This window comes from Neophocaena asiaeorientalis, unplaced genomic scaffold (assembly GCF_003031525.2).
Source record: "Neophocaena asiaeorientalis asiaeorientalis breed wild unplaced genomic scaffold, Neophocaena_asiaeorientalis_V1.1 scaffold43, whole genome shotgun sequence".
NCBI classification, from domain to species: Eukaryota; Metazoa; Chordata; class Mammalia; order Artiodactyla; family Phocoenidae; genus Neophocaena; species Neophocaena asiaeorientalis.
Window position 1 is genome coordinate 9,066,959 of NW_020173674.1, and position 27,574 is coordinate 9,094,532.

Genomic DNA, 27,574 nt, shown 5'->3' on the forward strand with positions numbered 1-27,574 from the left:
CTGCACTAGCGTGACCCGACCTCTGGGCGGAGAGATCCGCCTTGGTCTTGTCCGCGGGCAGCTCCCAAACTGTAATCTACTCCTGGCCCGAGACCCGGTGAGACAGTGAGCTCTTCTTCACCCCTTGCCCCTGTCAGGAGGACCCCCCCTCCCCCATCCCCAAGCTGCTGTCTTAATCCCAGCCATCCAGGGTCAAGGGCCACTCTTCCCTGGCGAGGTGGCCAGGTGTGGCGATTGCCCGCTGGAGAATGGAATCTGCCCCCAGTCCCTGCCACAAGGAGAGGGGAGCCCGTCTTGGTCAGGGGAGGAAGAAGGAATCTCTCTCCCTGTTGGAAGCTTGAACTTGGAGCGCTGGGGCTGCGGGAGTGGGAGGGGCCAGGGGACAGAGGTGGAGAAAGGCGGCTGGGCGGAGCCCTGAAAGCGGCTGTCTGGCTGTCTGGCTGGCTGTCTGGCTGGAGTGGGGGTGGGGGGCTGCCCTGGAAGTCGAGGGGCAGGAAACTCTAGTGTGATGGTGAGGGGCCAGGGGAAGGGGCTGACGTGGAGGAGAGGGCTGGAGTGATGAGGCTAGAAAACCTTGCTCCAAGTGGGAGGTGTGGGCGGGACCAGCAGCCCTGGTAGCCAGGGAGGAGCTAGGCAGGCGCACGCGCTAGAGGGAGGCGCGGAATCTGGGCACCAGGTTAACAGGTATAGGCTCCCTCCATGATGCGCAGGGCCTGGAGCTGCCCAGACAGGTGTCTGTGGTGAGCTGCGGGAGGCAGGGGCCGTGGGCCTGCTCTGGGCTGTGAGGAGGGGGGACTGAGGAGTGTGTCTGAGTGCCCGGATTGTGTGTGCTTCCTTGTGTGTATTTCTTTGATTGTTTCTCCAGTGCCCGTGTTGCCTGTGTCTTGCAACATGTTCGTCAAATTCTCCCTGATAATTCGACCTCCCCAACACACATATCCCATTCAAGTTGAAAGTGCCCCCTGGGGGTGTGCCGTCCAGAATCAGCTGACCTCAGAGTTCTTGGTGCCAGCTTAGACTCTGAATATAACGCAGTGCTACTCCAGTTAGAATGGGGCAGGTTGTTTTCCAGACCAAGGTCTGGTGGCTGCATATGTGGAGGTCCGTTTGGAGGCTTCGGCACTGGAAGAGAGGCGCCCCTGTGTTCCTCCTTGTTCCTCTGGACCTGGGATTTCCCACTGAGTGGAAATGTTTGCCTTGCCCTGCGGGTGCCTGTCTCTAGAGTGGGTCTGGTGCCTGCCAAGCCCCAGAAGGGGATGATTCTCTTGGTCTTCACCGGCTGGGGTCCAGAGAGTCTACAGGTGAGCTGGGTTCTGGGTGGCTCAGCATCTCTGACTCCTGGGAGCACAGCGTTGATGAGCCTCAGAACCAAAAGGGCCCTCAGATCCTGGGCTCTGGGATGCCTGGGACTCTGCCCATTCTGGGTAAGCTGTCCCCAAGCTGGGCCAGGACAAGGCTGGTGTGTGGGCAAGGAAGCTGATGGCCACTCACCCTTCCTCGTGTGCTGGTGCATCTTGGGCATCACTGCTTCCTGGGGTCTCTACCCGCGCCCCTATCCGAATCTCAGCCCCTCTCTTTCTGTGTGTTTCTGTCCCTCCGAGACATCCTCCTCCCACCACGTCTGTCTCCCTCTGGATGAGGGTGGAGGCCTCTCCGCCTTCCTGTGGATGTGCCTCTCCAGCTCTTACTCTGCCCCCCTCCTGTATAGGTCTCTCGGTCTCTCCCTCCCGTGTATCTATCTCCCCTGTGCATCTTTCTCTGTGGTTTCTCATCCTCTCTTGTGTGTTTATTTGTGCATTTGTCGCTGTCCGTGGGTAAAGAGGCCTTGGAGTCAGAGAGCCCCGGGCTTGTATTTCAACTCTGTCTCATACTTGGGCAAGTCATTTTACCTTGGGTCCTATTTCTGCACTCTAAAATAAGGATATTAATTCTTAATCACATAGCGTTGTTTGGGGAAGGAAGGGGACCCCTTGGTGCCCCAGGCATGGAACAAGCACCGTCCTGGGGCACCGTAGGAGCTCTGCAAAATTCTCTTTCTCTCCCCCTGGGGCGGGGCCGGGGGTGGGGTGGGGGTGGCGGTGGCGGTTTCTTTTAATGTGGAGCTTTCTCTTCCTTTTTACTGCCCGGGGAGTGTTCAAGAGCATAGACGGCCACTCCGGGTGTGTCTCTCTTTTCTCCGAATGTCTCAGCCCCTGGTCCTGGTTATAAGTGTTCACAGCTTTCCCGCTGGTGGGAGTCTGTGGCTCTGGTTGTGACTCATCTCATTGTTCTGAGCTTGGGGACTGCTTCCCTCTGGCCTGTGTGTATGGTGGCTCGGTTTGCTCGTTTGCTGGGTGGAAGTTTCACTGCTGTCCGCATCCTCCCCACCGTGGATGGGTGTGCTTCCTTCTGCCTTGGAGTGTCACCTCCTGTGTCCCGCCGGTGCTGGGCATATGAACAAACTTCTGTCCCTCTGCTGTGTATCTTGACTTCGGGGTTGGTGCGTGGAGGCCTTGAGGCCCGTGGGCCTGACTCTCGGGTGTGTGTAAGTATCAGTTCCTGTCATCTTGACACTGACACTGCCTGTGAGGTTGTCTTTGGTAGCTGCAGCAGTTAGGCTGGGTCCCCTCCCTGGCTGTTTTCATACTGGATCTTGGGCAGAAGGGGCTCTGTTTCCTGGGAGCAGTGGGAGAGCATGGTCCTCTGGAGGTGACACCTGGCGGAGACCATCTTCCTGGGGCAAAGAGTCTGTTTCCTGGGCCTTGTCCCAGATTTGCCTGGGTGTTGCCCCCAATCTGCAGAGGTGGCATGGGCAGAGCCCTGCTGCTCTGCACATCCTCCTTTGTGGTTTTGAATTGTCAGGGCAGCTTCGCTCTTCTCTAGCCACTTCTGGCCTGAATTACACTCTGTCCCTGCAGCCTGAGGACAGTTGCGTGTCCTCTCTACCTTGAAGCTGGAGTGGCCTCACCAAATCACTCCTTTTTTGCCCTCCAGGCAGCCCTGTGTCTTAGAGGGTCTCCACTCCAGCCCATCCCATCACGAAGGTTACTGTGAGCCAGTGTCGGGTGGACTGCGGGCAGGGAGCTAGCAGTCCTGGGTTCTAGGGCCCCAACATTCCGCCATTCTCAGGGCTCTGGACCTCACTATCCCCATCTGTAGATGGCAGGCGGTGCTGTCCCACAGGACTTTGCAGCGGTAGAAATGTCCTGTACTTGCGCTTCTAATATGGTAGCCCTGCGTGGCTGTTGAGCTCTTGAAGTGCGGCTACTATAACCAGTGGACTAAATGTTTAAGTTAAATTAACTTACATTTAAATAGCCACATGTGGCCTAAGGTTTCTTCCACTCCGAGGGCTTATGCCACTTGACTGAATGTGTGGAATTCCCCAAAGCTCCAGAGACCCTGCTTTGGGTAGCAGCAAGGTGGAGGCCCCAGCCCCCCGGGTAGCTGGCTTCACCCGACTTGTGCGGGAGGAGAAGGAAGGCCCATCTGGGCTCGGTACAGGCCCCAGGGGTGGGCGAGATGGAGGGCTGGGACCCAAGTGCAGAAAATAGGCCCTTGCCACCGTGGCCTCGAGTCCCCTATCAGCACCCCCGTGCCCGGCCAGGTCAGATGAAAGAGGAGGGGAGTCTTTCCTGGCTGTGCCAGGAGGTGAGGCCTGAGCCAGAGCAGGCGTGGTAGTTGGCAGCCCTGCCTGGCCGGGAAGCCAGCGGGTGCCCTGCCGGGGCCAACCTGCAGCCTTGGGTCCAGCGCCTCCTCTTCTCGCGGACTGTGGCCCTCTCTCTGCTCACGATGGCCTCCTCGCTAGCCCCAGGGGTTGAGGCATGTGGCACATCCCTCCTGAGCCTCCCAGCTGTGCCTCCATGGACTCCGGGCCTGGGGCTCTGTGCCGAGCAGCTGGCAGGGAAGCCCACTGCCTCTCACCGGGCCCCAGCCCCTCTGGCACCCGGGGGTCTGGCCCGTGAAGCACTTGGTCGATCGGGTTTTAGGCGTGACCCTTGGCGTGTCTGGAGCTACTGCGGCCGCAGTGACTCACTGGGGAAGGAGGGAAGGTGGGGCTGAGATGTGGGCGAGGGTGAGCTGTCTGGCTTGCTGCCCCATCGCTGCCTGCTGGCTCAGCACCAGCTGCTGGGCTGAAAACAGGGGCCCTGCTCAAGGAGGAAGAGGGGCGTACCAGTGCAGTCGGTGGCTTCGGAGATCTGAGAAGCCCTCGGGTGGGAGCCCTTTCCTTCCCTGCCCTGCCTGACTCCTTCTCTGCAGGCCTGGCTTCTCAGTGCTGGACGCCGGGGGAAGGCACCATTTAAGCTCCAGCTTGCTGTTTCACTATGGGTAGGGTCAGCGGGACTTCCGGTAGGAAGGAAGGAGGTGATTTCCTCAGCTCACACCTGTGCCAGCCGGCTGCCGCTGGCCTCCTCGCCGGCACCTGTGCTGACATAACTACCGCGTGAGCCAGTGCGGGTGGCTGGCGAACAGGGGGTCTGTGGCTGTCTTCACCGGTGTTGTGATCTGCCTGACACTGGAAGTCCTAAGTGCCTATGAATTTCCATGAATCCCGTCCTCAGAGGCAAACTCAGCACCTTCAAGACTCCATTTAGATTTCATCCCCCAGAAGGCTCCCAAGCCTTCCGGAACATTCAGAGGCGAAATTGGTCATGGCCAGAGCACCTTGCTCATAACTTATATCCGGGACAGAAGCTAAGTCTTTTAACTCTCCATCTCTGGCACGTGGAGTGCATTCAATAAATGTTTGGAGGATGCCTGAGTGAAGTTAGGTGATAGCCTGATGCAGTGTATAGTTCAGTGCTGGGCTGAGCTGTGTCTGTCCCTTGCTAGATTTCTCGGCAGTGTCCTGTACAATGTTGGACGTACAGGAGACGATCGGTATGCATGTATTTATTGATTGGTTGGCTAATTTCTGGGTGTCAGCAGATTTAGGGCGGAGCTTCGGGCGAGGTTCTCCACGATTTATAGCACCCCCCGCACGGTTTCACGGGCATACTTCTGGGTGTCTGGAGGCTGGAGGCCTGCCTGGTGTCTTCCCCGGCGCCTCTGCAGCCGACAGTTCATCCCGTGGCTGGAGGGTGTCTTTGCTCCCTCAGTGCCCGCACCTATGGGGGCCTGGTTTCAGGGCCCAGCAGGTGCAGCCAGATGGGCCCTGACTCACCACGTCCTTGAGGCAGCACAGCTGGACCGCAGCCTCTTGGGCTTGGGCCGGTGCTGGGGGGCCTGGGGCTTCCATTGTTTGGCCTCTGCCTGTGGCAGGGCTCCTGGAGCTCCCAGCCGGCGAGCGTCCCCCTGGTTCTGAGGCCAGGGTTAGGGTGACCCGGAGTCACTCACTGTCGGCCACTGGGGGAGGGAGGGCACCACCAGCCCTGCTTGCAGGTTGCCAGTGGCCCCCAGTGCCGGAGAGTCTGAGGAGGGGTCTCGCACAGGTTAGAGCTGCAGGCCTGATATGACGTCGGAGGAAGAGTTACAGGCTCAGAGCCCGATCGTAGCTGCTCTCTCACGGTGCACCCCCGGCCGGCTGGCCTCTCCGAATCTCGGTTTCCCCACCTGCACTATGGGGGCTGAAGCTGTTACAAGGGACCTAATGAGGATGGGGTTGTTGGGAGGCTCCGATGGGCCAGAGCTTTTCTCACATGCTTCTCTTGCTCCTTCAGTCCTCATGGGAATTCTTTATCGTCTCCATTTTCTCAGATGAGGAAATGGAGGTTCAGAGAAGTTAAGTGACTTGGCCCGGGTCACACAGCCTGGAAGATGCAGAGCCAGGATTTGAATCTGAGTCTGGCCTCTTCCAAACCCCCTTCCTGTGATCCCAGGCTGGAGAGTCTTGTGTGAATGGAGCTGATGACAGCAGCGGGGTTGGGGATTTGGTTTGGCCCGGGGAGGGTGGGGGGGGGCAAAACCACCAGCCGTCTCTTGCACAGCAGCTGGTCGGGGTTTCGACAAGCCGAGTGCTGAGTCTGAGCCCGAATGTGACCTTCTCCCTAGGCTGTGTGACCGAGATTCCCAAGAGAGAGACACTCCGAGGAGAGGAGAGGAAGGAGGGGTGGGCTCCTGGCAAGGCATCCGCTCCTGAACCAAGTCCTGCCAAGGTCAGTAGGAGGGAGGGTGACGAGGGCGGTGGAGGTGAGAGGATGGGGAGGGTAGAGACCCGGGAGGCACGTGCTATCGGGAGGCAGGGCCCGGGGGGGACAGGACGAGGAGCTGGTTGCCTCCGCCGTGGCTGTGTCCACCGTCCACCTTGGGAGCCCGCCCACAGTGGAGGCAGGCACCTCGGAGACAGTGCCCCACGCCCAGGGGGATCCCTGGCTTCCCCATCCCCTCATGCCCCCACTGCCCCGTTTCCTTACCTCATCCAGATGGAGAAGGAGGAAGAGACGACCCGGGAGCTGCTGCTGCCCAACTGGCAGGGCAGCGGCTCCCACGGGCTGACCATCACCCAGAGGGACGATGGCGTCTTTGTGCAGGAAGTGATGCAGAACTCCCCTGCGGCCCGCACTGGGGTGGTCAAGGAGGGTGAGTCATCTCGGGGTGCGGGCTGCTGCTGGGGCGGGGAGGGGGAGGGTGCTGGAGGGAAAGGCAGGGGCAGCACAAGCGGGTGGGTGGTTGTGGAGGGCTGGGTCCCAGTGGCATCAGGATGGCCGGTACCTATGCCCTGCCCTCCACTGCCCGCTCTCTATCCCTGGTTCCCTCACAGTCCTCGCGGGAGGTGGTCCTGAGGACTGGTGGACGCGCCGTCCTCTGTTCCGACTCCACCACCCATGAGCTCTGCCACTTTGGGCAAATTAGATGGCCTCTCTGCCTCAGTTTCCTCATCTCTACGATGGGTGTTACCGCACCTGCACGTCAGTCTGAGGGCCCGGTACTGAGTGGTTGTGTGTTGTTTCCCCGAGACCCTGGGTGGTCTTACCCGCTTCCCGCTCCTCCCTGCTCAGGGGACCAGATTGTGGGTGCCACCATCTACTTTGACAACCTGCAGTCGGGAGAGGTCACCCAGCTGCTGAACACCATGGGGCACCGCACCGTGGGCCTGAAGCTGCATCGCAAGGGGGACCGTTCCCCTGAGCCTGGCCAGACCTGGACCCACGATGTCTCCAGCTCCCACAGCCCTGACGTGGTTCTGGTGAGTGCCTGGCTGGCTGGCCGTGCCCTTAGCTCCCCCGACCACGCCGACGGGCTGGTCCCCCTTCCTGAGCCTCTGTCCGCCCGCTGGACAGCTTTTCCTTCCTGGCTTCTCTCCTGCTCTCACCCTCTGCTCTCTGTAGAGCCAGCCTGTTTCTCCTTTTCACGTGTGGCTGCCGCTAAAAGTCTTCTGTCAGTCTCTTCCGAGGGTCCCCGCCTGGGGACCCACTCATTGGTCTATTCCTCGGTGCCAGGAGGAAGTTGGCTGCTTTGCAGGCATCTTTGAAATGATTTCACAGGTGCCCAGTTCTGCCTCACAGACATCATTTTTCTACTTCAAGAGGCCTGGACTCATCTGTGAGTCAGAGGCTGGGCAGCAGAGTGCCTGAGGGACAGTTCTCTGCTGCTTCTGATGGCTTGTTTATTTAACAAATAATGAGTCCTCAAAGTGGAAATGTTAACCCCGGCACAACCAGGCTCAACAAATGCTTTCCGAAGGGTCCCTGGGAGGACTCCCCTCCAGATTAAACAAACAAGCCAGGCAGTTGAGAGGTGAGAGGTGAGAGCTGAAGGTCCAGTCAACACGGAGCTAGTCACCAGGAGGTGTCCATGAGACCTACTGGGCCGATTCGAATCTAGAATTGATTGTAAATCCTTCTCCCGGCCTCCACTGTCCAGGAGTCTACCTGTCCCCACTCCCCATGGCTTTTGCTTACCAGAGATTCCCCAAGTAATTTCTGTTTTCCTCCTGTGGTGTGGCTGTCAGCCCCTCTCTTCAGTCCCCTGTGCTGTGTCCCAGGAGGCTCCGTGGGCCTCCCTTATGGTCCCGGCGTGTGTTTCTGCAGAGCGGGGATGACGAGGAGTACCAGCGCATCTACACCACGAAGATAAAGCCTCGGCTGAAGTCAGAGGGCGGAGTGGAAGGGGAGCCTGGGGAGACCCAGAGCCGCACCATCACGGTGACTAGGAGGGTCACAGCCTACACCGTGGACGTGACGAGCCGCGAAGGAGCCAAGGACATCGACATCAGCAGCCCTGAGTTCAAGATCAAGATTCCACGGCACGAACTGACCGAAATCTCCACCGTGGATGTGGAGACCCAGCCTGGGAAGACAGTGATCAGACTGCCCTCGGGCTCGGGGGCACTGTCCCCCACCACAGGCTCCACTGTGGACATCCAAGCAGGGTCCATTTCCACTTCAGGACCAGAGCTCCAAGGTGCTGGCCACTCGAAGGTCCAGGTCACCGGGCCTGGGATAAAGGTGGGAAGCCCGGGTGTCAGTGTCAGCGCAAAGGGCTTGGACTTAGGTAGCAAAGGAGGGGTCCAAGTCCCAGGGGTGGACGTTCTGTCTTCTCTTGGGGGTGGGGCAGCAGAGTGGCAGGGCCCAGCTCTTGAGAGTGGCAATGATGGGAAAATTAAATTTCCCTCCATGAAGCTGCCAAAATTTGGCGTCTCAACAGGGCTTGAGGGTCAGGCCCCAGAGGCAGGGTTGAGTGTTTCTGCCCCTGAATTCTCTGTGGGACACAAGGGTGGCAAGCCAGGCTTGACCATTGGCGGGAACATCCAGACCCCTCAGCTAGAAGTCAGTGGCCCCTCTGCCAGTATTAAGGGGCTTGAGGGGAAGCTGAAGGGCCCCCAGATCACTGGGCCATCCCTTGAGGGTGACCTGGGCCTGAAAGGTACCAAGCCACAGGGGAGTTCAAGGGCGGACATCTCTGTGCCCAGAATCGAGGGCAGCATCGCTGGCTCCAGGGTGGAAGTTCAAACTCCTAACATTGATACTCATGGGCCAGGGGGCAAACTGAATATGCCCAAGGTGAAGGCCCCCAAATTCTCTGTATCAGGTTCTAAGGGAGAGGGAGCTGGCATTGATGTGACACTTCCTGGGGTCTCTGGGGATGTTGGCCTACCTGAGGTTGCTTCTGGGGGACTGGAAGGGAAGGTGAAAGGTCCTAAAATCAAGACTCCTGAAATGACTGTTCCGACACCTAAAATCTCCATGCAGGATGTGGATCTGAGCCTCAGGTCCTCTAAACTGAAAGGAGACACTGAGGTTTCTGCTCCTGGGGTTCAAGGTGATGTTAAAGGCCCTCAAGTGGCAGTTAAAGGCACCAAAGTGGACATAGAGACACCCAGCCTAGAGGGGACCGTGACTGGCCCCAAGTTTAGTGGTCCTTCTGGGAAAGAAGGATCCTGCAATATCTCTATGGCAGATGTAGACTTAAATGTGGCCACACCAAAGGTGAAAGGGGGTGTGGATGTCATGCTTCCAAAAGTAGAGGGGAAAGTCAGTGTCCCTGAAGTTGATGTCAGAGGCCCCAAAGTGGATGTCAGTGCCCCAGATGTGGACATTCATGGTCCGGACTGGAACCTGAAAATGCCCAAGATGAAAATGCCCAAGTTCAGCACTCCAGGAGTTAAAGGGGAAGGGCCAGATGTAGATGTGAATCTCCCCAAAGGTGATGTCAGTATTTCAGGGCCCAAGGTCAGTGTGGAAGCCCCAGATGTCAACATAGGGGGCCTGGTGGGCAACCTTAAAGGCCCTGATGTTCGGCTACCTGAAGTGAGTGTCAAGACACCAAAGATCACCACGCCTGATGTGGATTTGCATGTGAAAGGCCCAAAGGTAAAAGGAGAGTATGATGTAACAGCAGCAAAACTTGACGGAGAGATGAGAGGCCCCAGAGTGGACATTGGTGCCCCTAATGTGGACGTTCCTGGCCCAGACTGGCACCTGAAGATGCCCAAGATGAAAATGCCCAAATTCACTGTGCCAGGGTTCAAAGTGGAGGGCCCTGAAGTGAACGTAAACCTGCCCGAGCCTGATGTGGACGTTTCTGGGCCCAAGGTAGATGTCTGTGCTCCAGATGTGCGTATTGAGGGACCAGAGGGGAAATTGAAAGGACCCAAGTTTAAGATGCCTGAGATGAATATCAAAGCCCCGAAGATCTCCATACCAGATGTGGACTTACATTTGAAAGGCCCTAGTGTAAAAGGAGAATATGATGTCACAGTGCCGAAGGTTGAAGGTGAGATTAAAGTTCCTGATGTTGAACTTAAAAGTGCCAAACTGGACATTGATGCTCCAGATGTGGACATTCACGGCCCAGACTGGCACCTGAAGATGCCCAGAATGAAAATGCCCAAGTTCGGCATGCCCGGCCTCAAAGCAGAGGTCCCAGAAGTGGATGTGATCCTGCCCAAGACTGACATTGACATCGCTGGACCCAAGCTGGATGTTGAACTTCCAGATGTGAATATTGAAGGACCTGAAGGGAAGCTGAAGGGTCCCAAGTTTAAGATGCCTGAGGTGAATATCAAGGCCCCCAAGATCTCCATGCCTGATGTAGATTTGCATATGAAAGGTCCCAAGGTAAAAGGGGAATATGATGTTACAGTGGCAAAGCTGGAAGGGGACCTGAAGGGGCCAAAGGTAGACGTCAGTGCCCCAGATGTTGGAGTTCACAGTCCTGATTGGAACCTAAAGATGCCAAAGATGAAAATGCCCAGATTCACCAGGCCCAGCCTTAAAGGAGAGGGCCCAGAATTGGATGTGAACCTGCCCAAGGCTGATGTCGACATTTCTGCACCCAAGGTAGATATTAGTGCTCCAGATCTGAGCCTTGAAGGACCAGAAGGGAAGTTGAAAGGCCCTAAGTTTAAGATGCCTGAGATGCACTTCAGAGCTCCCAAGATGACCCTGCCAGATGTTGACATGGATTTTAAAGGGCCCAAAATGAAAGGGAATCTAGATATGACTGCACCAAAAATAGAAGGTGAGATGAGAGCTCCACATGGGGACATCAAAGGTCCCAAAGTAGATGTTAAAGCACCAGATGTGGAAGTTCAGGATGCAGACTGGAGTCTGAAAATGCCAAAGATGAAAATGCCTAAATTCAGCATGCCAAGCTTCAGAGGAGAGGGCCCAGATGTGGACGTGAACCTGCCCAAAGCTGACATAGATGTCTCCGGACCCAAGGTGGACATTGAAGCCCCAGATGTGAGCCTGGAGGGGCCAGAAGGAAAGCTTAAGGGTCCCAAGTTTAAGATGCCTGAGATGCACTTCAAGGCCCCCAAGATCTCCATGCCTGATGTGGACTTACACTTGAAAGGCCCCAAAGTCAAAGGGGATGTGGATGTGTCTGTGCCCAAGATAGAAGGTGAAATGAACGTGCCAGATGTGGACATCAGAGGCCCCAGAGTGGATGTTGATGTCCCAGATGTGGATGTTCAAGGCCCCGACTGGCAGTTGAAGATGCCCAAGATGAAAATGCCCAAGTTCAGCATGCCTGGCTTCAAAGGAGAGGGCCCTGACGTGGACGTGAACCCACCCAAGGCTGACATTGATGTCTCAGGACCCAAGGTGGACATTGAAGCCCCAGATGTGAGCCTTGAGGGGCCAGAAGGAAAGCTTAAGGGTCCCAAGTTTAAGATGCCTGAGATGCACTTCAAGGCCCCCAAGATCTCCATGCCTGATGTAGACTTACACTTGAAAGGCCCCAAAGTCAAAGGGGGTGTGGATGTGTCTGTGCCCAAGACAGAAGGTGAAATGAAAGTGCCAGATGTGGACATCAAAGGCCCCAAAGTGGATGTTGATGTTCCAGATGTGGATGTTCAAGGCCCTGACTGGCACCTGAAGATGCCCAAGATGAAAATGCCCAAGTTCAGCATGCCTGGCTTCAGAGGAGAGGGCCCAGACGTGGATGTGAACCTGGACAAGGCTGACATTGATGTCTCAGGACCCAAGGTGGACATTGAAGCCCCAGATGTGAGCCTTGATGGCCCAGAAGGAAAGCTTAAGGGTTCCAAGTTTAAGATGCCTGAGATGCACTTCAAGGCCCCCAAGATCTCCATGCCTGATGTGGACTTACACTTGAAAGGCCCCAGAGTCAAAGGGGATGTGGATGTGTCTGTGCCCAAGACAGAAGGTGAAATGAAAGTGCCAGATGTGGACATCAAAGGCCCCAAAGTGGATGTTGATGTCCCAGATGTGGATGTTCAAGGCCCTGACTGGCATCTGAAGATGCCCAAGATGAAAATGCCCAAATTCAGCATGCCTGGCTTCAGAGGAGAGGGCCCTGACGTGGATGTGAACCTGCCTAAAGCTGACATTGACATCTCTGCACCCAAAGTTGAGATCGAAGCCCCAGATGTGAGCCTTGAAGGTGCAGAAGGGAAGCTCAAGGGTCCTAAGTTTAAGATGCCTGAGATGCACTTCAAGGCCCCCAAGATCTCCATGCCTGATGTGGACTTACACTTGAAAGGCCCCAAAGTCAAAGGGGGTGTGGATGTGTCTGTGCCCAAGACAGAAGGTGAAATGAAAGTGCCATATGTGGACATCAAAGGCCCCAGAGTGGATGTTGATGTCCCAGATGTGGATGTTCAAGGCCCCGACTGGCATGTGAAGATGCCCAAGATGAAAATGCCCAAATTCAGCATGCCTGGCTTCAAAGGAGAGGGCCCTGACGTGGACGTGAACCCATCCAAGGCTGACATTGACATCTCTGCACCCAAAGTTGAGATCGAAGCCCCAGATGTGAGCCTTGAAGGTGCAGAAGGGAAGCTCAAGGGTCCTAAGTTTAAGATGCCTGAGATGCACTTCAAGCCTCCAAAGATCTCCATGCCAGACATTGATTTAAACCTCAAAAACCCCAAGGTGAAAGGTGATGTGGATGTTTCTCTGCCCAAAGTTGAAGGCGGTCTGAAAGGGCCAGAGGTTGACATCAAAGGTCCCAAAATGGACATTGATGTCCCCGACGTGGATGTTCATGGCCCAGACTGGCACCTGAAGATGCCCAAGATAAAAATGCCCAAGATCAGCATGCCTGGTTTCAAAGGAGAGGGGCCTGAAGTGGATGTGAACCTTCCTGAAGCTGACATTGATGTCTCAGGACCCAAGGTGGATGTTGAAGTTCCAAATGTGAATATTGAAGGTCCAGATGCAAAACTAAAAGGTCCTAAATTTAAGTTGCCAGAAATGAATATAACGCCTCAGAAGATATCCATGCCTGATGTTAGTCTGCATTTGAAAGGCCATAAAATGAAAGGAGATTATGATGTTACGGTTCCAAAAGTAGAAGGAGAGATTAAAGCTCCTGACGTTGACACCGAAGGTACAAAAGTAGACATTAATGCACCAGATTTGGGAGTTCATGGTCCAGACTGGCACCTGAAGATGCCCAAGATAAAAATGTCCAAGATCAGCATGCCTGGTTTCAAAGGAGAGGGCCCAGAAGTGGATGTGAACCTACCCAAGGCTGACATTGACGTCTCAGGACCCAAGGTGGACATTGATGTTCCAGATGTGAATATTGAAGGTCCAGAGGGGAAACTAAAGGGTCCCAAGTTCAAGATGCCAAGCATGCATATACAAACACACAAAATCTCTATGCCTGATGTTGGACTTAACCTGAAAGCCCCTAAACTGAAAACTGATGTAGATATTTCTCTTCCCAAAGTGGAAGGAGACTTGAAAGGTCCTGGAATTGACATAAAAGCCCCTAAAATGGATGTGGATGTTGGTGATATAGATGTTGAATGTCCAGAAGGAAAGCTTAAGGGTCCCAAGTTTAAGATGCCTGAGATGCACTTCAAAGCCCCCAAGATCTCCATGCCTGATGTGGACTTAAACTTGAAAGGCCCCAAAGTCAAGGGGGATGTGGATGTGTCTGGGCCCAAGATAGAAGGTGAAATGAAAGTGCCATATGTGGACATCAAAGGCCCCAAAGTGGACGTCGAGGTCCCAGATGTGGACGTTCAAGGCCCCGACTGGCACCTGAAGATGCCCAAGATGAAAATGCCCAAGTTCAGCATGCCTGGCTTCAAAGGAGAGGGCCCTGATGTAGATGTGAATCTACCAAAGGCTGACATTAATGTTTCTGGCCCCAAAGTGGACATTGATACTCCTGATTTGGATATTGAGGGACCAGAAGGAAAATTAAAAGGTTCTAGATTTAAGATGCCTAAGTTGAATATCAAAGCTCCCAAGATCTCCATGCCAGATGTGGACTTGAATTTGAAGGGACCCAAACTGAGAGGAGATATGGATGCTTCTGTGCCAGGACTAGAAGGTGATCTCAAAGGTCCGCAAGTTGATATCAAAGGTCCTAGTGTGGATGTGGAGGTGCCTGACGTTGATCTGGAAGGTCCTGATGCAAAGTTGAAAGGCCCTAAGTTTAAGATGCCAGACATGCACTTCAAGGCCCCCAAGATCTCCATGCCTGATGTAGACTTACACTTGAAAGGCCCCAAAGTCAAAGGGGATGTGGATGTGTCGGTGCCAAAATGGGAGGGAGATTTGAAAGGTCCCTGTGTGGATGTGGAGGTTCCTGATGTTGATCAAGAATGTCCTGATGCAAAGTTGAAAGGACCTAAGTTTAAGATGCCTGAGATACACTTCAAGGCCCCCAAGATCTCCATGCCAGATGTGGACTTACACTTGAAAGGCCCCAAAGTCAAAGGGGATGTGGATGTGTCGGTGCCCAAGATAGAAGGTGAAATGAAAGTGCCAGATGTGGACGTCAAAGGCGCTGAATTGGACGTTGATGTCCCAGATGTGGACGTCCAGGGCCCAGACTGGCACCTGAAGATGCCCAAGATGAAAATGCCTAAATTCAGCATGCCTGGGTTCAGAGGCCAAGGCCCAGATGTGGACGTGAACCTGCCCAAGGCTGACATTGACGTCTCAGGACCCAAGATGGACACTGAAACCCCAGATGTGAGCCTGGAGGGGCCGGAAGGAAAGCTTAAGGGTCCCAAGTTTAAGATGCCTGAGATGCACTTCAAGGCCCCCAAGATCTCCATGCCTGATGTGGACTTAAACTTGAAAGGCCCCAAAGTCAAAGGGGATGTGGATGTGTCGGTGCCCAAGATAGAGGGTGAAATGAAAGTGCCCGATGTGGACATCAAAGGCCCTACAGTGGATGTTGATGGCCCAGATGTGGACATTCAAGGCCCTGACTGGCACCTGAAGATGCCCAAGATGAAAATGCCCAAGTTCAGCATGCCTGGGTTCAAAGGAGAGGGCCCTGAAGTGGATGTGAACCTGCCCAAAGCTGACATTGATGTCTCAGGACCCAAGGTGGACATTGAAGGCCCTGATGTTAATATTGAAGGACCAGAGGGAAAGTTGAAAGGTCCTAAGTTCAAGATGCCAGAGATGAGCATCAAAGCCCCCAAGATCTCCATGCCTGACTTTGATTTGCACCTGAAAGGTCCTAAGGTGAAAGGAGATGTGGATGTTTCTCTGCCTAAGGTGGAAGGTGACCTAAACGCCCCTGACGTTGACCTCAAAGGCCCCAAAGTGGACATTGATGCTCCAGATGTGGACGTTCACGGCCCAGACTGGCACCTGAAGATGCCCAAGATAAAAATGCCCAAGATCAGCATGCCCGGCTTCAAAGGAGAGGGCCCAGAAGTGGATGTGAACCTGCCCAAGGTCAACATTGATGTGTCAGGACCCAAAGTGGATGTTGAAGGCCCTGATGTTAACATTGAAGGACCAGAAGAAAAGTGGAAAAGTCCAAAGTTTAAAATGCCTGAAATGCATTTTAAGACTCCAAAGATACCCATGCCAGATATTGATCTTAATCTAACAGGTCCAAAGATGAAAGGAGATGTGGATATCACATGCCCCAAGGTAGAGGGAGATTTTAAAGGGCCTGAAGTTGACCTCAAAGGGCCCAAAGTGGACATTGATGTCCCTGATGTGGATGTTCAAGGCCCAGACTGGCACCTAAAGATGCCTAAGATGAAAATGCCCAAGTTCAGCATGCCCGGCTTCAAAGGAGAGGGCCCCGAAGTGGATGTGAACCTGCCCAAGGCCGACATTGATGTGTCAGGACCCAAAGTGGACGTTGAAGGCCCTGATGTTAACATTGAAGGGCCAGAAGGAAAGTTGAAAGGTCCTAAGTTCAAGATGCCTGAGATGAACATCAAAGCCCCCAAGATCTCCATGCCTGACTTTGATTTGCACCTGAAAGGTCCTAAGGTGAAAGGAGATGTGGATGTGTCTGTGCCTAAGGTGGAAGGTGACCTCAAGGGCCCCGAAGTTGACGTCAGAGGCCCCAAAGTGGACATTGATGTCCCTGATGTGGATGTTCAAGGCCCAGACTGGCACCTGAAGATGCCTACGTTGAAAATGCCCAAGTTCAGCATACCCGGCTTCAAAGGAGAAGGCCCAGAAGTGGATGTGAACCTGCCCAAAGCTGACATTGATGTGTCAGGACCCAAGGTGGACATTGAAGGTCCTGATGTTAATATTGAAGGACCAGAGGGAAAGTTGAAAGGTCCTAAGTTCAAGATGCCAGAGATGAACGTCAAAGCCCCCAAGATCTCCATGCCTGACATTGATTTTAATCTGAAGGGCCCCAAAGTGAAGGGTGATGTGGATGTGTCTTTAACAAAAGTGGAAGGTGAGCTTAAAGTTCCTGAAGTTGACATGAAAGGCCCCAAAGTGGACATTGATGCTCCAGATGTGGACGTTCATGGCCCGGACTGGCACCTGAAGATGCCCAAGATAAAAATGCCCAAGATCAGCATGCCTGGCTTCAGAGGAGAGGGCCCAGAAGTGGATGTGAACCTGCCCAAGGCTGACACAGACGTCTCAGGACCCAAGGTGGACATTGATGCCCCAGATGTGAATATTGAAGGTCCAGATGTGAAACTGAAGGGTCCCAAGTTCAAGATGCCAGAGATGAATATCAAAACTCCTAAGATATCAATGCCAGATTTGGACCTTAATCTTAAAGACCCTAAAATGAAAGGAGAGGTGGATATTTCACTTCCAAATGTAGAAGGTGACTTGAAAGGACCTTCTCTTGACATCAAAGGCCCGAAGATAGATGTAGATGCACCAGATACTGATATTCACGGCCCAGAAGGCAAATTAAAAGGTCCAAAGCTGAAGATGCCTGATATGCATGTAAACATGCCCAAGATCTCCATGCCAGAAATTGACCTGAATTTGAAAGGCTCAAAACTTAAGGGAGATGTTGATGTTTCTGGACCCAAATTGGAAGGTGACATTAAAGCTCCCAAGTTAGATGTAAAGGGCCCAGAAGTGGACATTTCTGGCCCTAAGCTCAATATTGAAGGCAAGTCAAAGAAATCTCGTTTTAAGCTTCCCAAATTTAATTTTTCAGGCTCCAAAGTTCAGACACCTGAGGTAGATGTCAAAGTCAAAAAGCCAGATATTGATGTAACAGGTCCAAAAGTTGACATTAATGCCCCCGATATTGAGGTCCAAGGAAAAGTGAAAGGATCCAAGTTCAAAATGCCTTTCTTGAGTATTTCATCTCCTAAAGTGTCTATGCCTGATGTGGAGTTAAACCTGAAAGGTCCTAAAGTCAAAGGAGACTTAGATGTTGCAGGTCCTAATTTAGAAGGTGATTTTAAAGGACCCAAAGTGGACATTAAGGCACCAGAAGTTCATCTTGATGCACCTGATGTGGATGTTCACGGTCCAGACTGGAATTTGAAAATGCCCAGGATGAAAATGCCCAAGTTCAGTGTGCCCGGCTTAAAAGCAGAAGGGCCAGATATGGCTGTGGATCTGCCAAAAGGAGATATCAACATAGAGGGTCCCAGAATGGACATTGAGGGCCCAGAGATCAATGTGGAAGGTCTAGAGGGAGGCTTAAAAGGTCCCAAATTCAAGATGCCTGATACGAATATCAAAGCTCCCAAGGTCTCCATGCCTGATGTGGACTTACACTTGAAAGGCCCCAAAGTCAAAGGGGATGTGGATGTGTCTGTGCCCAAGATAGAAGGTGAAATGAACGTGCCAGGTGTGGACATCAGAGGGCCCAAAGTGGACGTTGATGTCCCAGATGTGGATGTTCAAGGCCCCGACTGGCACCTGAAGATGCCCAAGGTGAAAATGCCCAAGTTCAGCATGCCTGGCTTCAAAGGAGAGGGCCCCGAAGTGGATGTGAACCTGCCCAAAGCTGACATTGGTATTTCTGGCCCCAAAGTGGACATTGATGCCCCAGATGTGAACATTGAAGGTCCAGATGCGAAACTGAAGGGCCCCAAATTCAAGATGCCAGAGATGAATATCAAAGCTCCCAAAATGTCCATGCCTGACCTTGACTTTAACCTGAAGGGCCCCAAACTAAAGGGTGACGTGGATGTGTCTTTGCCAAAAGTGGAAGGTGACCTCAAGGCCCCTGAGGTGGACATCAAGGGCCCCAAAGTGGACATTGAAACTCCTGATATTAACATTGAAGGCCCAGAGGGGAAATTGAAGGGGCCCAAATTCAAGATGCCAGAGATGCACCTGAAGGCGCCCAAGATCTCCATGCCTAACATTGATTTAAACCTGAAGGGGCCCAAGGTGAAGGGTGATATAGATGTTACCCTTCCCAAGACTGAAGAAGATCTGAAAGGTCCTGAGATCGACATCAGAGGTCCTAAAGTGGACATTGATGCTCCAGATGTGGATGTTCAAGGCCCAGACTGGCACCTGAAGATGCCCAAGATAAAAATGCCCAAGATCAGCATGCCCGGCTTCAAAGGAGAGGGGCCAGAAGTGGATGTGAACCTACCCAAGACCAACATTGACATGTCAGGACCCAAGGTGGACATTGAAGGCCCTGATGTTAACATTGAAGGACCTGAGGGAAAGTTGAAAGGTCCTAAGTTCAAGATGCCAGAGATGAACATCAAAGCCCCCAAGATCTCCATGCCTGACTTTGATTTGCACCTGAAAGGTCCTAAGGTGAAAGGAGATGTGGATGTTTCTGTGCCTAAGGTGGAAGGTGACCTAAAGGCCCCTGACGTTGACCTCAAAGGCCCCAAAGTGGACATTGATGTCCCAGATGTGGACGTTCACAGCCCAGACTGGCACCCGAAGATGCCCAAGATAAAAATGCCCAAGATCAGCATGCCCAGCTTCAAGGGAGAGGGACCTGAAGTGGATATGAACCTGCCCAAGGCCGACATTGATGTCTCAGGACCCAGGGTGGACATAGACACTCCTGACATTGATGTTCATGGTCCAGAAGGGAAACTGAAGGGCCCCAAGTTTAGAATGCCTGACCTGCACCTTAAGGCACCCAAGATCTCCATGCCTAACGTTGACCTGAATCTGGAGGGCCCCAATGTAAAGGGTGATGTGGGTGTTTCTCTGCCTAAGGTGGAAGGTGACCTCAAGGGCCCTGAAGTTGACGTCAAAGGTCCCAAAGTGGACATCGATGTCCCAGATGTGGATGTGCATGGCCCAGACTGGCACCTGAAGATGCCTAAGGTGAAAATGCCCAAGATCAGCATGCCTGGCTTCAAAGGAGAGGGCCCAGAAGTGGATGTGAACCTGCCCAAAGCTGACATTGATGTCTCAGGACCCAAGGTGGACATTGATGTTCCAGACGTGAATACAGAAGGTCCAGATGCAAAACTGAAGGGCCCCAAGTTCAAGATGCCAGAGGTGAACATCAAAGCCCCTAAGATCTCCATGCCTGGCATTGATTTAAACCTGAAAGGACCCAAAGTAAAGGGAGATGTGGATGTTTCTCTGCCTAAGGTGGAAGGTGACCTCAAGGGCCCCGAAGTTGACGTCAAGGGCCCCAAAGTGGACATTGATGTTCCAGATGTGGATGTTCATGGCCCAGACTGGCATCTGAAGATGCCTAAGGTGAAAATGCCCAAGTTCAGCATGCCTGGCTTCAAAGGAGAGGGCCCCGAAGTGGATGTGAACCTGCCCAAGGCTGACATTGACGTCTCAGGACCCAAGATGGACGTTGATGTTCCAGATGTGAATATTGAAGGTCCAGATGCGAAACTGAAGGGCCCCAAGTTCAAGATGCCGGAGATGAACATAAAAGCCCCTAAAATCTCCATGCCTGACCTTGACTTTAACCTGAAGGGCCCCAAAATGAAGGGTGATGTTGATATCTCTCTGCCCAAAGTTGAGGGTGATCTCAAGTCCCCTGAGGTGGACATCAAGAGCCCCAAACTGGACACTGACACTCCTGATATCAATATTGAAGGTCCAGATGGAAAACTGAAGGGGCCTAAATTTCAGATGCCAGAGATGAACATTAAAGCCCCCAAGATCTCCATGCCTGACTTTGACTTAAATCTGAAAGGGCCAAAGGTAAAGGGGGATGTGGACTTTTCACTGCCTAAGGTAGAAGGTGATCTGCAAGGGCCAGAGGTGGACACTGAAGGTCCTGAAGGGAAACTCAAAGGACCCAAATTTAAGATGCCTGATGTCCATTTTAAAACCCCACAAATCTCCATGAGTGACATTGATTTGAGCTTGAAAGGACCTAAGATAAAAGGAGATTCGGACACTTCCATCCCTAAACTGGAAGGAGATCTGAAAGGCCCCAAAATAGATGTTAAAGGCCCTAAGCTGGACATAGACACTCCTGATTTTGACATTAATGGTCCAGAAGGGAAACTGAAGGGCCCCAAGTTTAAAATGCCTGACCTGCATCTCAAGGCGCCCAGGATCGGTGTGCCTGGCTTCAAAGGAGAGGGCCCTGAAGTGGATGTGACCCTGCCCAAGGCTGACATTGATGTCTCGGGACCCAAGGTGGACATTGATGTTCCAGATGTGGATATTGAAGGTCCAGATGCGAAACTGAAGGGCCCCAAGTTCAAGATGCCAGAGGTGAACATCAAAGCCCCTAAGATCTCCATGCCTGGCATTGACTTAAACCTGAAAGGACCCCAAGTAAAGGGAGATGTGGATGTTTCTCTGCCTAAGGTGGAAGGTGACCTCAAGGGCCCCGAAGTTGACGTCAAGGGCCCCAAAGTGGACATTGATGTTCCAGATGTGGACGTTCCTGGCCCAGACTGGCATCTGAAGATGCCTAAGGTGAAAATGCCCAAGTTCAGCATGCCTGGCTTCAAAGGGGAGGGCCCCGAAGTGGATGTGAACCTGCCCAAGGCTGACATTGACGTCTCAGGACCCAAGGTGGATGTTGATGTTCCAGATGTGAATATTGAAGGTCCAGATGCGAAACTGAAAGGCCCCAAGTTCAAGATGACGGAGATAAATATCAAAGCTCCCAAAATCTCCGTGCCTGATGTCGACCTGGATTTGAAAGGATCCACAGGCAAAGGAGATTTCGATGTGTCTGTCCCTAAGATTGAAGGGACTTTCAAAGGCCCAAAAGTAGACCTTAAAGGTCCAGGTCTGGATCTTGAAGGCCCTGATGCCAAACTCAGTGGCCCACATTTGAAGATGCCCTCACTGGATATATCTGCCCCTAAAGTAACTGCGCCTGATACTGATTTGCATCTCAAGGCACCCAAAATTGGAGTTTCTGGTCCCAAATTAGAAGGCGGTGAACTGGACCTCAAGGGACCCAAAGTTGATTTCGAAGCTCCGAGCTTAGATGTACACATGGAGAGCCCAGATATTAACGCTGAGGGGCCAGATGTGAAAATTCCCAAATTTAAGAAACCCAAGTTTGGGTTTGGGGCAAAAAGCGCCAAAGCTGACTTCAAATCACCTTCCCTTGATGTGACAGTTCCTGAGGCAGAGCTGAATGTTGAGGCTCCTGAAATTAGTGTTGGTGGCAAGGGCAAGAAAAGCAAGTTTAAAATGCCTAAAATCCACATGAGCGGTCCTAAAATTAAGGCCAAAAAACAAGGATTTGATTTGAATGCTCCCGGGGGTGAGATTGATGGCAGCCTCAAGTCTCCTGACGTAGATGTCAACGTTGCAGGGCCGGATGCCTCACTTAAAGTCGACGTGAAATCTCCCAAGACCAAGAAACCTATGTTTGGAAAAATGTACTTTCCAGATGTAGAATTTGACATTAAGTCACCTAAATTTAAAGCTGAAGCTTCCCTCCCTGGCCCCAAAATGGGGGGTGAAATCCAGGCACCTGACCTGGATATTTCCTCACCAGAGATTAACGTGGAAGGTCCTGACATCAAGCTGAAGGCTCCCAAGTTCAAGGTGCCAGGTGTGGATGTCTCAGGGCCAAAAATAGAGGGCGACTTGAAAGGCCCCAGGGTGCAGGCAAACTTGGATGCATCTGACATCAACATTGAAGGCCCAGATGCTAAAGTCAAAGCACCGTCATTCAGCATTTCTGCCCCTCAAGTCTCCATCCCTGATGTGAATGTTAAGTTGAAAGGACCAAAGATAAAGGGTGATGTCCCCAGTGTGGGACTGGAAGGACCAGATGTAGATCTGCAAGGTCCAGAATCGAAAATTAAGTTCCCCAAGTTTTCGATGCCCAAGATCGGCGTCCCTGGTGTGAAGATGGAGGGTGAGGGAGCTGAGGTCCAGCTGCCCTCTCTAGAAGGAGGCTTGAGCGCACCAGATGTTAAGCTTGAAGGGCCCGATGTGTCTCTGAAAGGGCCAAAAATAGACTTGCCTTCAGTGAACCTCTCTGCGCCAAAAGTCTCTGGACCTGACCTTGACCTGAACTTGAAAGGACCAAGTTTGAAGGGAGGCCTGGATGTATCTGTTCCCAGCATGAAGGCGCACGCTCCTGGGCTTGACCTCAGTGGTGTCGGTGGAAAGGTGGAGGTGGAAGGTGATGGTGTGAAAGTGCCTGGAATTGATGCCACGGCAATGCTTGATGTCGGTGCGCCAGATGTGACCCTGAAGGGACCAAGCCTGCAGGGAGACCTGGCTGTCTCTGGTGACATCAAGTGTCCTGAAGTATCAGTAGGTGCTCCTGGCCTAAGCTTGGAGGCACCTGAAGGTGGTATCAAACTTCCTAAGATGAAGCTGCCCCAGTTTGGCATCTCCGCTCCAGGCTCCGACTTGGACATCGGCGTCAAGGGGCCACAAGTCGCTGGAGAACTAAAGGGGCCCGGGATAGATTTGAACCTCAGAGGCCTGAACCTGAAAGGGCCTCAGATCTCTGGCCCTCAAATCTCAGCACCAGATGTGGGCTTGAACTTGGAAGGACCAAAAGCAAAAGGCAGCCTCGGGGCCAGTGGTGACACGAAAGGCCCCACTGTTGGAGGAGGTCTTCCGGGCATCAGTGTTCAAGGCCTAGAAGGAAACCTCCAGACGCCTGGAATTAAGTCATCCAGATGTGAGGTGGAGCCGCCAGGTGTGAATGTGAAACTCCCAACTGGGCATATTTCTGGTCCTGAAATCAAAGGTGATCTGAAAGGTTCAGGAATAGGTTTCCACGGGGCCTTTCCTGACGTTGGCATGAAAGGGCCTTCCTTTAACGTGGCATCTCCTGAGTCAGATTTTGGTGTCAGCTTGAAAGGCCCGAAAATCAAAGGAGGCATGGATGTTTCAGGGGGTGTCAGTGCCCCAGATATCAGCCTGGGTGAGGGGCATGTGAGCGTCAAAGGTTCCGGGGGGGAGTGGAAAGGACCCCAGGTCTCCTCTGCTCTCAACCCGGATGCACCTAAGTTTGCCGGAGGACTTCATTTCTCAGGACCAAAGATAGAAGGAGGTGTCAAAGGAGACCAGATTGGACTTCAGGGTCCTGGGCTGAGCGTGTCTGGGCCTCAAGGTCACTTAGAAAGCGGATCTGGAAAAGTAACATTCCCCAAGATGAAGATCCCCAAGTTCACCTTCTCTGGCCGTGAGCTGGTTGGCAGAGAAGTAGGGGTGGATATTAACTTCCCTAAAGCGGAGGCCAGTGTCCAGTCTGGTGCCGGAGAGGGCGAGTGGGAAGAGTCTGATGTAAAACTTAAAAAGTCCAAAATCAAAATGCCCAAGTTCAACTTTTCCAAACCTAAAGGGAAACCTGGTGTCACCGGCTCACCGGAAGCATCCATTTCAGGGTCCAAAGGTGACCTGAAGAGCTCTAAGGCCAGCCTAGGCTCTCTGGAAGGAGAGGCAGAAGTCGAAACGTCTTCGCCCAAAGGCAAATTCTCCTTATTCAAAAGCAAGAAGCCACAGCACCGCTCAAACTCCTTCAGTGAAGAAAGGGAGCATTCTGCATCTTCTACCCCTCCGGGAGCTTTGGAGTTCGAAGGTGGGGAAGTGTTGCTGGAAGGCGGGAAAGTCAAAGGGAAACATGGGAAGCTGAAATTTGGTACCTTTGGTGGATTGGGGTCAAAGAGCAAAGGTCATTATGAGGTGACTGGGAGTGATGATGAGGCAGGCAAGTTACAGGGGAGTGGAGTGTCCTTGGCCTCTAAGAAGTCCCGACTGACATCTTCTAGCAGTGACAGTGGGACTAAAGTTGGTACGCAGCTTCCCGAGGTGGAGCTGACAGTTTCCACAAAGAAAGAGTAGCAGGCCTCTGTGTGTGTGTACATATATGTATAAAAATACATCAGCCTTGGGTGAGTTTGTATATAAACTCCAAAGAGAAACACGCCGACAGCCTCAGCAGTAACGCAAACACCTGGCCTCTGGCAGGGGCGAGCGCTGAAAAGACAAGCGCCTTTAGGCTCCTCCTGGAGCTTTACAGATAGGTAAAGAGTTCTAGGTTCTTCGTCCAGCGCGTGTGCAAAGTCAGCAGTATTTGCCTTAAGACTTCAGGTTTCGTTTTTGCATTGAACGCTGAGAGCTCCTGCTGACTAAGCAAAGCTTTTGTGTTTATTATCCTCATTTTTACTGGACATCGTTAGCGTCGGGGTCATGGAAACCCACTTTTTCATTGTAATGACTTTTGGGGCTTATGTTAGTCAGGGTGGGGGGTGGAGAAGGCAGTAGAGGGGGGCCAGACCTTCATTTCTCCTGCCGTCGGATCTACTCAAACAGGAAACACCCAAAGATGGCTGAGAGGAGCCGCCAGGCAGGGCATGTGGGTGTTTCTAGAACTCTTTAGCGTTGCTTTTTCTTCCCCGGGGGTGGCGGTCCCAGCCCGTTTGGTGCTCACGAGGAGAGGGGATTTAGAATCTGTTTGCAAATTAGCCAACCCACCAACGGCCGAGGGCCTTCCATTCTGTGTGTTGTAAGAGAAATGTTTTCTTTGTGATCGCCACGTTCCTGATATTAATTCTGATTTCTTTTAACAAATGTTATCGTGATTAAGGAAATTTCCAGCACTTTAATGGCAAATTAATTGAGAATGTAAGAAAATTGATGCTGTCAAGGGCAAATAAAGCTGTTTATTAACCCGGATGTCCTGTGCCTTTTATATTCTGTAATGGGAGGATGAGGCCTAGGGAGGCTGCACACCCAGCCCTGACAGGTCAGACTGGGTCCACTCAGCGGCATTGCTAGTTGCATTAGTGGGTGATGGGAGGGATTCTGTGCTTCTCAATTCTCATGGTGAGGCTGGTTGCTGAGAAATCAAGAGAGGCTGGGCACGCTGGCAGCCCGAGCCCCAGGACCTGCCCACCAATTTGGCATCCTCAGATAGGAGTATACGATTCAGAAATGGTTCAGACATGAATGGAAGAAAAGGCCTATGGAATGGCAGAAAGGGATCTGACCGTGGGTCACAGGCCTGCCAGCTGTTCCAAACTTGGCTGTAGGTTTGCTGGCTGGCCTCGTTACCTGCCCTTCTGGGCCTCAGTTTCCCCTTCGAAATAAGGGTGCTGATCTCGAATCACATGTCTTTATGCTTCCTTCTAGTCCACGTGAGTGCTAAACTTTATGAAAAATCTCTTCTGACAGAAGTCCCCTCCCCCACCCCCTTTATTCTGGCCTTCCCTTGAGGCATGCAGGATCTTAGTTACGCGACCAGGGATCGAACCCACGTCCCCTGCATTGGGAGCACGGAGTCTTAACCACTGGACCGCCAGGGAAGTCCAAAAGTCCCCTTCTGATTTACAGCTCTGTAGACAATACAGAGTTGGGGGACCTTCTAGAAACTGGCTTCTGATGTTGGTCATTGCTGGGCAGAGGGCAGCGCCTTCTTAGGCCAAAATGATCGAACCAAGCTCATCCCCCTTGCCATTCCCCAGAGCTGCTTCCTTTCTGCCAGTGGAAGCAGCTCTGTACCTCTCCCATCAGCCCTGGAGCGGAGATACCAGCTCCAACCCCCTCCTGCCCTCTCCAGAGCCAGCTTGCCTGCGGGTCTCAGCGCAGAGCAGTGGGATCTCCTGCCCAGCGTGAAATCCACCTGCCCTCGCTTGGATTTCAGACGGGCCCCTGCCAGCTTCATCCACTCCCGCCTCAGCCAGCAGAGCCTGTGTCCCTGGGGGGCTTTGGAGCTCACGGGTGGCTCTTGCTTTTGGAAGGAGATAGGTAGCAAGGGAGGTGCTTGATCCCCTGTGGCTTTTTAAAGTATTTTTTTTAAATTTTATTTATGTATTGAAATATAGTTGATTTACAATGTTGTATTAGCTTCCGGAGTACAGCAAAGTGATTCGGTTTTATATAAATAAATAAATACATATATATATTCTTTTCCAGATTCTTTTCCCTTATAAGTTATTACAAAATATTGACTATAGCTCCCTGTGCTATACAGTAGGTCCTTGTTGGTTATCTGTTTTATATATAGTAGTGTGTATCTGTTAATCCCATACTCCTAATTTATCCCTCCCCCAGCCCCCGTGGCTTTTTAAAAGCTGATTTTGTGAACTGGGCAAGAGTTTCCTCACCCATAACATAGGGGTAGCAGCCACAGGACCAGAGTCTGTCTGTGCAGGTATTTGGGTCGTCTGCTGTGCAAGGGCATCGCATTGAAGGGACTAGCATTCATGTCACAGCCTTATGCTTGTTTACTGAGAGCCTGAGGGTGGGCATGGAGTCCTAGGGAGGTGGGTGTGAGCCCCTGCACACACTGAAAAGCTACAGTGTGCACACGCCCACTGGCACACGTGCCTACACGCAGCTGCCTTCCGTCCTCACCAGGTCTGGGCACCCCACAAGTGTGCTTCTTTCAACCACGGCTCAAATCCCAGTTCTCCGTTCTGAAGCTGAAGCGTGTGGAGTGGGACAGAGCGTGCAGACGTGTGGTCCTGGCGTCTGGAGGGGGGATAAGTGGGCGACAGTGCGGTGCACTTGTGTACACAGCCAGGGGGATGCCCACTGGGACGCTGGAAAGATCTCCCAGGCAGAACTACCCGGGTTGGCCAATAATATGGCAATTAAAAAAAATTTTTTTTAGCTTGAGGAAGGGGTGATGTACACTAGTGTGGCCCTCAGCGTCCATTCATTCAACAAGTATTTTTAGAGCATCACGTGGTTAGATGCTGCCCCTGCCCCCCTGGCCTCAGAATCCTCCACTGCTGACCTCCACAGACCGAATGATGTGATGGATGTGGGACACTGGAGCACTGCAAACACACGTGCAAGCGACGCTTCTACCAGGGACGATGAGGATGATGGTGATGTCTCCCTGGACTCTCAGGGTGCGACCTCATTGGCTGGGACAGTCAGGGGTAGTGGGTCAGATGGATCAGGAACATGGCAACGGGCCATTCAAATGTGAGAAACTTCCCAGCTGCCCTCCTCCCACATCAGGCCCAGGCTGGAGGCAGTGACCACAGGACAGGAGCCCTCCCTGCTGCAGTGACTGTTACCACCGGAAGGGGGAACATGGAGGAGGTGCCAGGGGGTGGAGACGCATATGGAGGGCCCATCCCAGCGAGCTTTCCTTCGCTTGTTCTGCCCACCCACCCTCAGTC

The 27,574-nt window shown here is 52.8% G+C and overlaps 1 protein-coding gene across 4 annotated transcripts in view; it reads left to right on the top strand.

Moving 5' to 3' along the window:
- Positions 1-27,574, top strand: part of AHNAK (AHNAK nucleoprotein) — an 81,631-nt gene that overhangs the window by 3,634 nt on the left and 50,423 nt on the right. The window contains exons 1-5 of one of the 4 annotated variants that reach the window (XM_024748826.1): positions 1,208-1,301; positions 5,971-6,074; positions 6,342-6,498; positions 6,918-7,105; positions 7,950-25,115. In XM_024748826.1, coding sequence (XP_024604594.1) covers positions 6,342-6,498; positions 6,918-7,105; positions 7,950-24,281 — 16,677 coding nt within the window. In that variant the 5' untranslated portion in view covers positions 1,208-1,301; positions 5,971-6,074 and the 3' untranslated portion in view covers positions 24,282-25,115. Of the gene's footprint in view, positions 1-1,207; positions 1,302-2,509; positions 2,525-5,970; positions 6,075-6,341; positions 6,499-6,917; positions 7,106-7,949; positions 25,116-27,574 lie in introns of those variants that run through there. The other 3 variants (XM_024748827.1, XM_024748825.1, XM_024748828.1) reach the window with 3 other exon arrangements.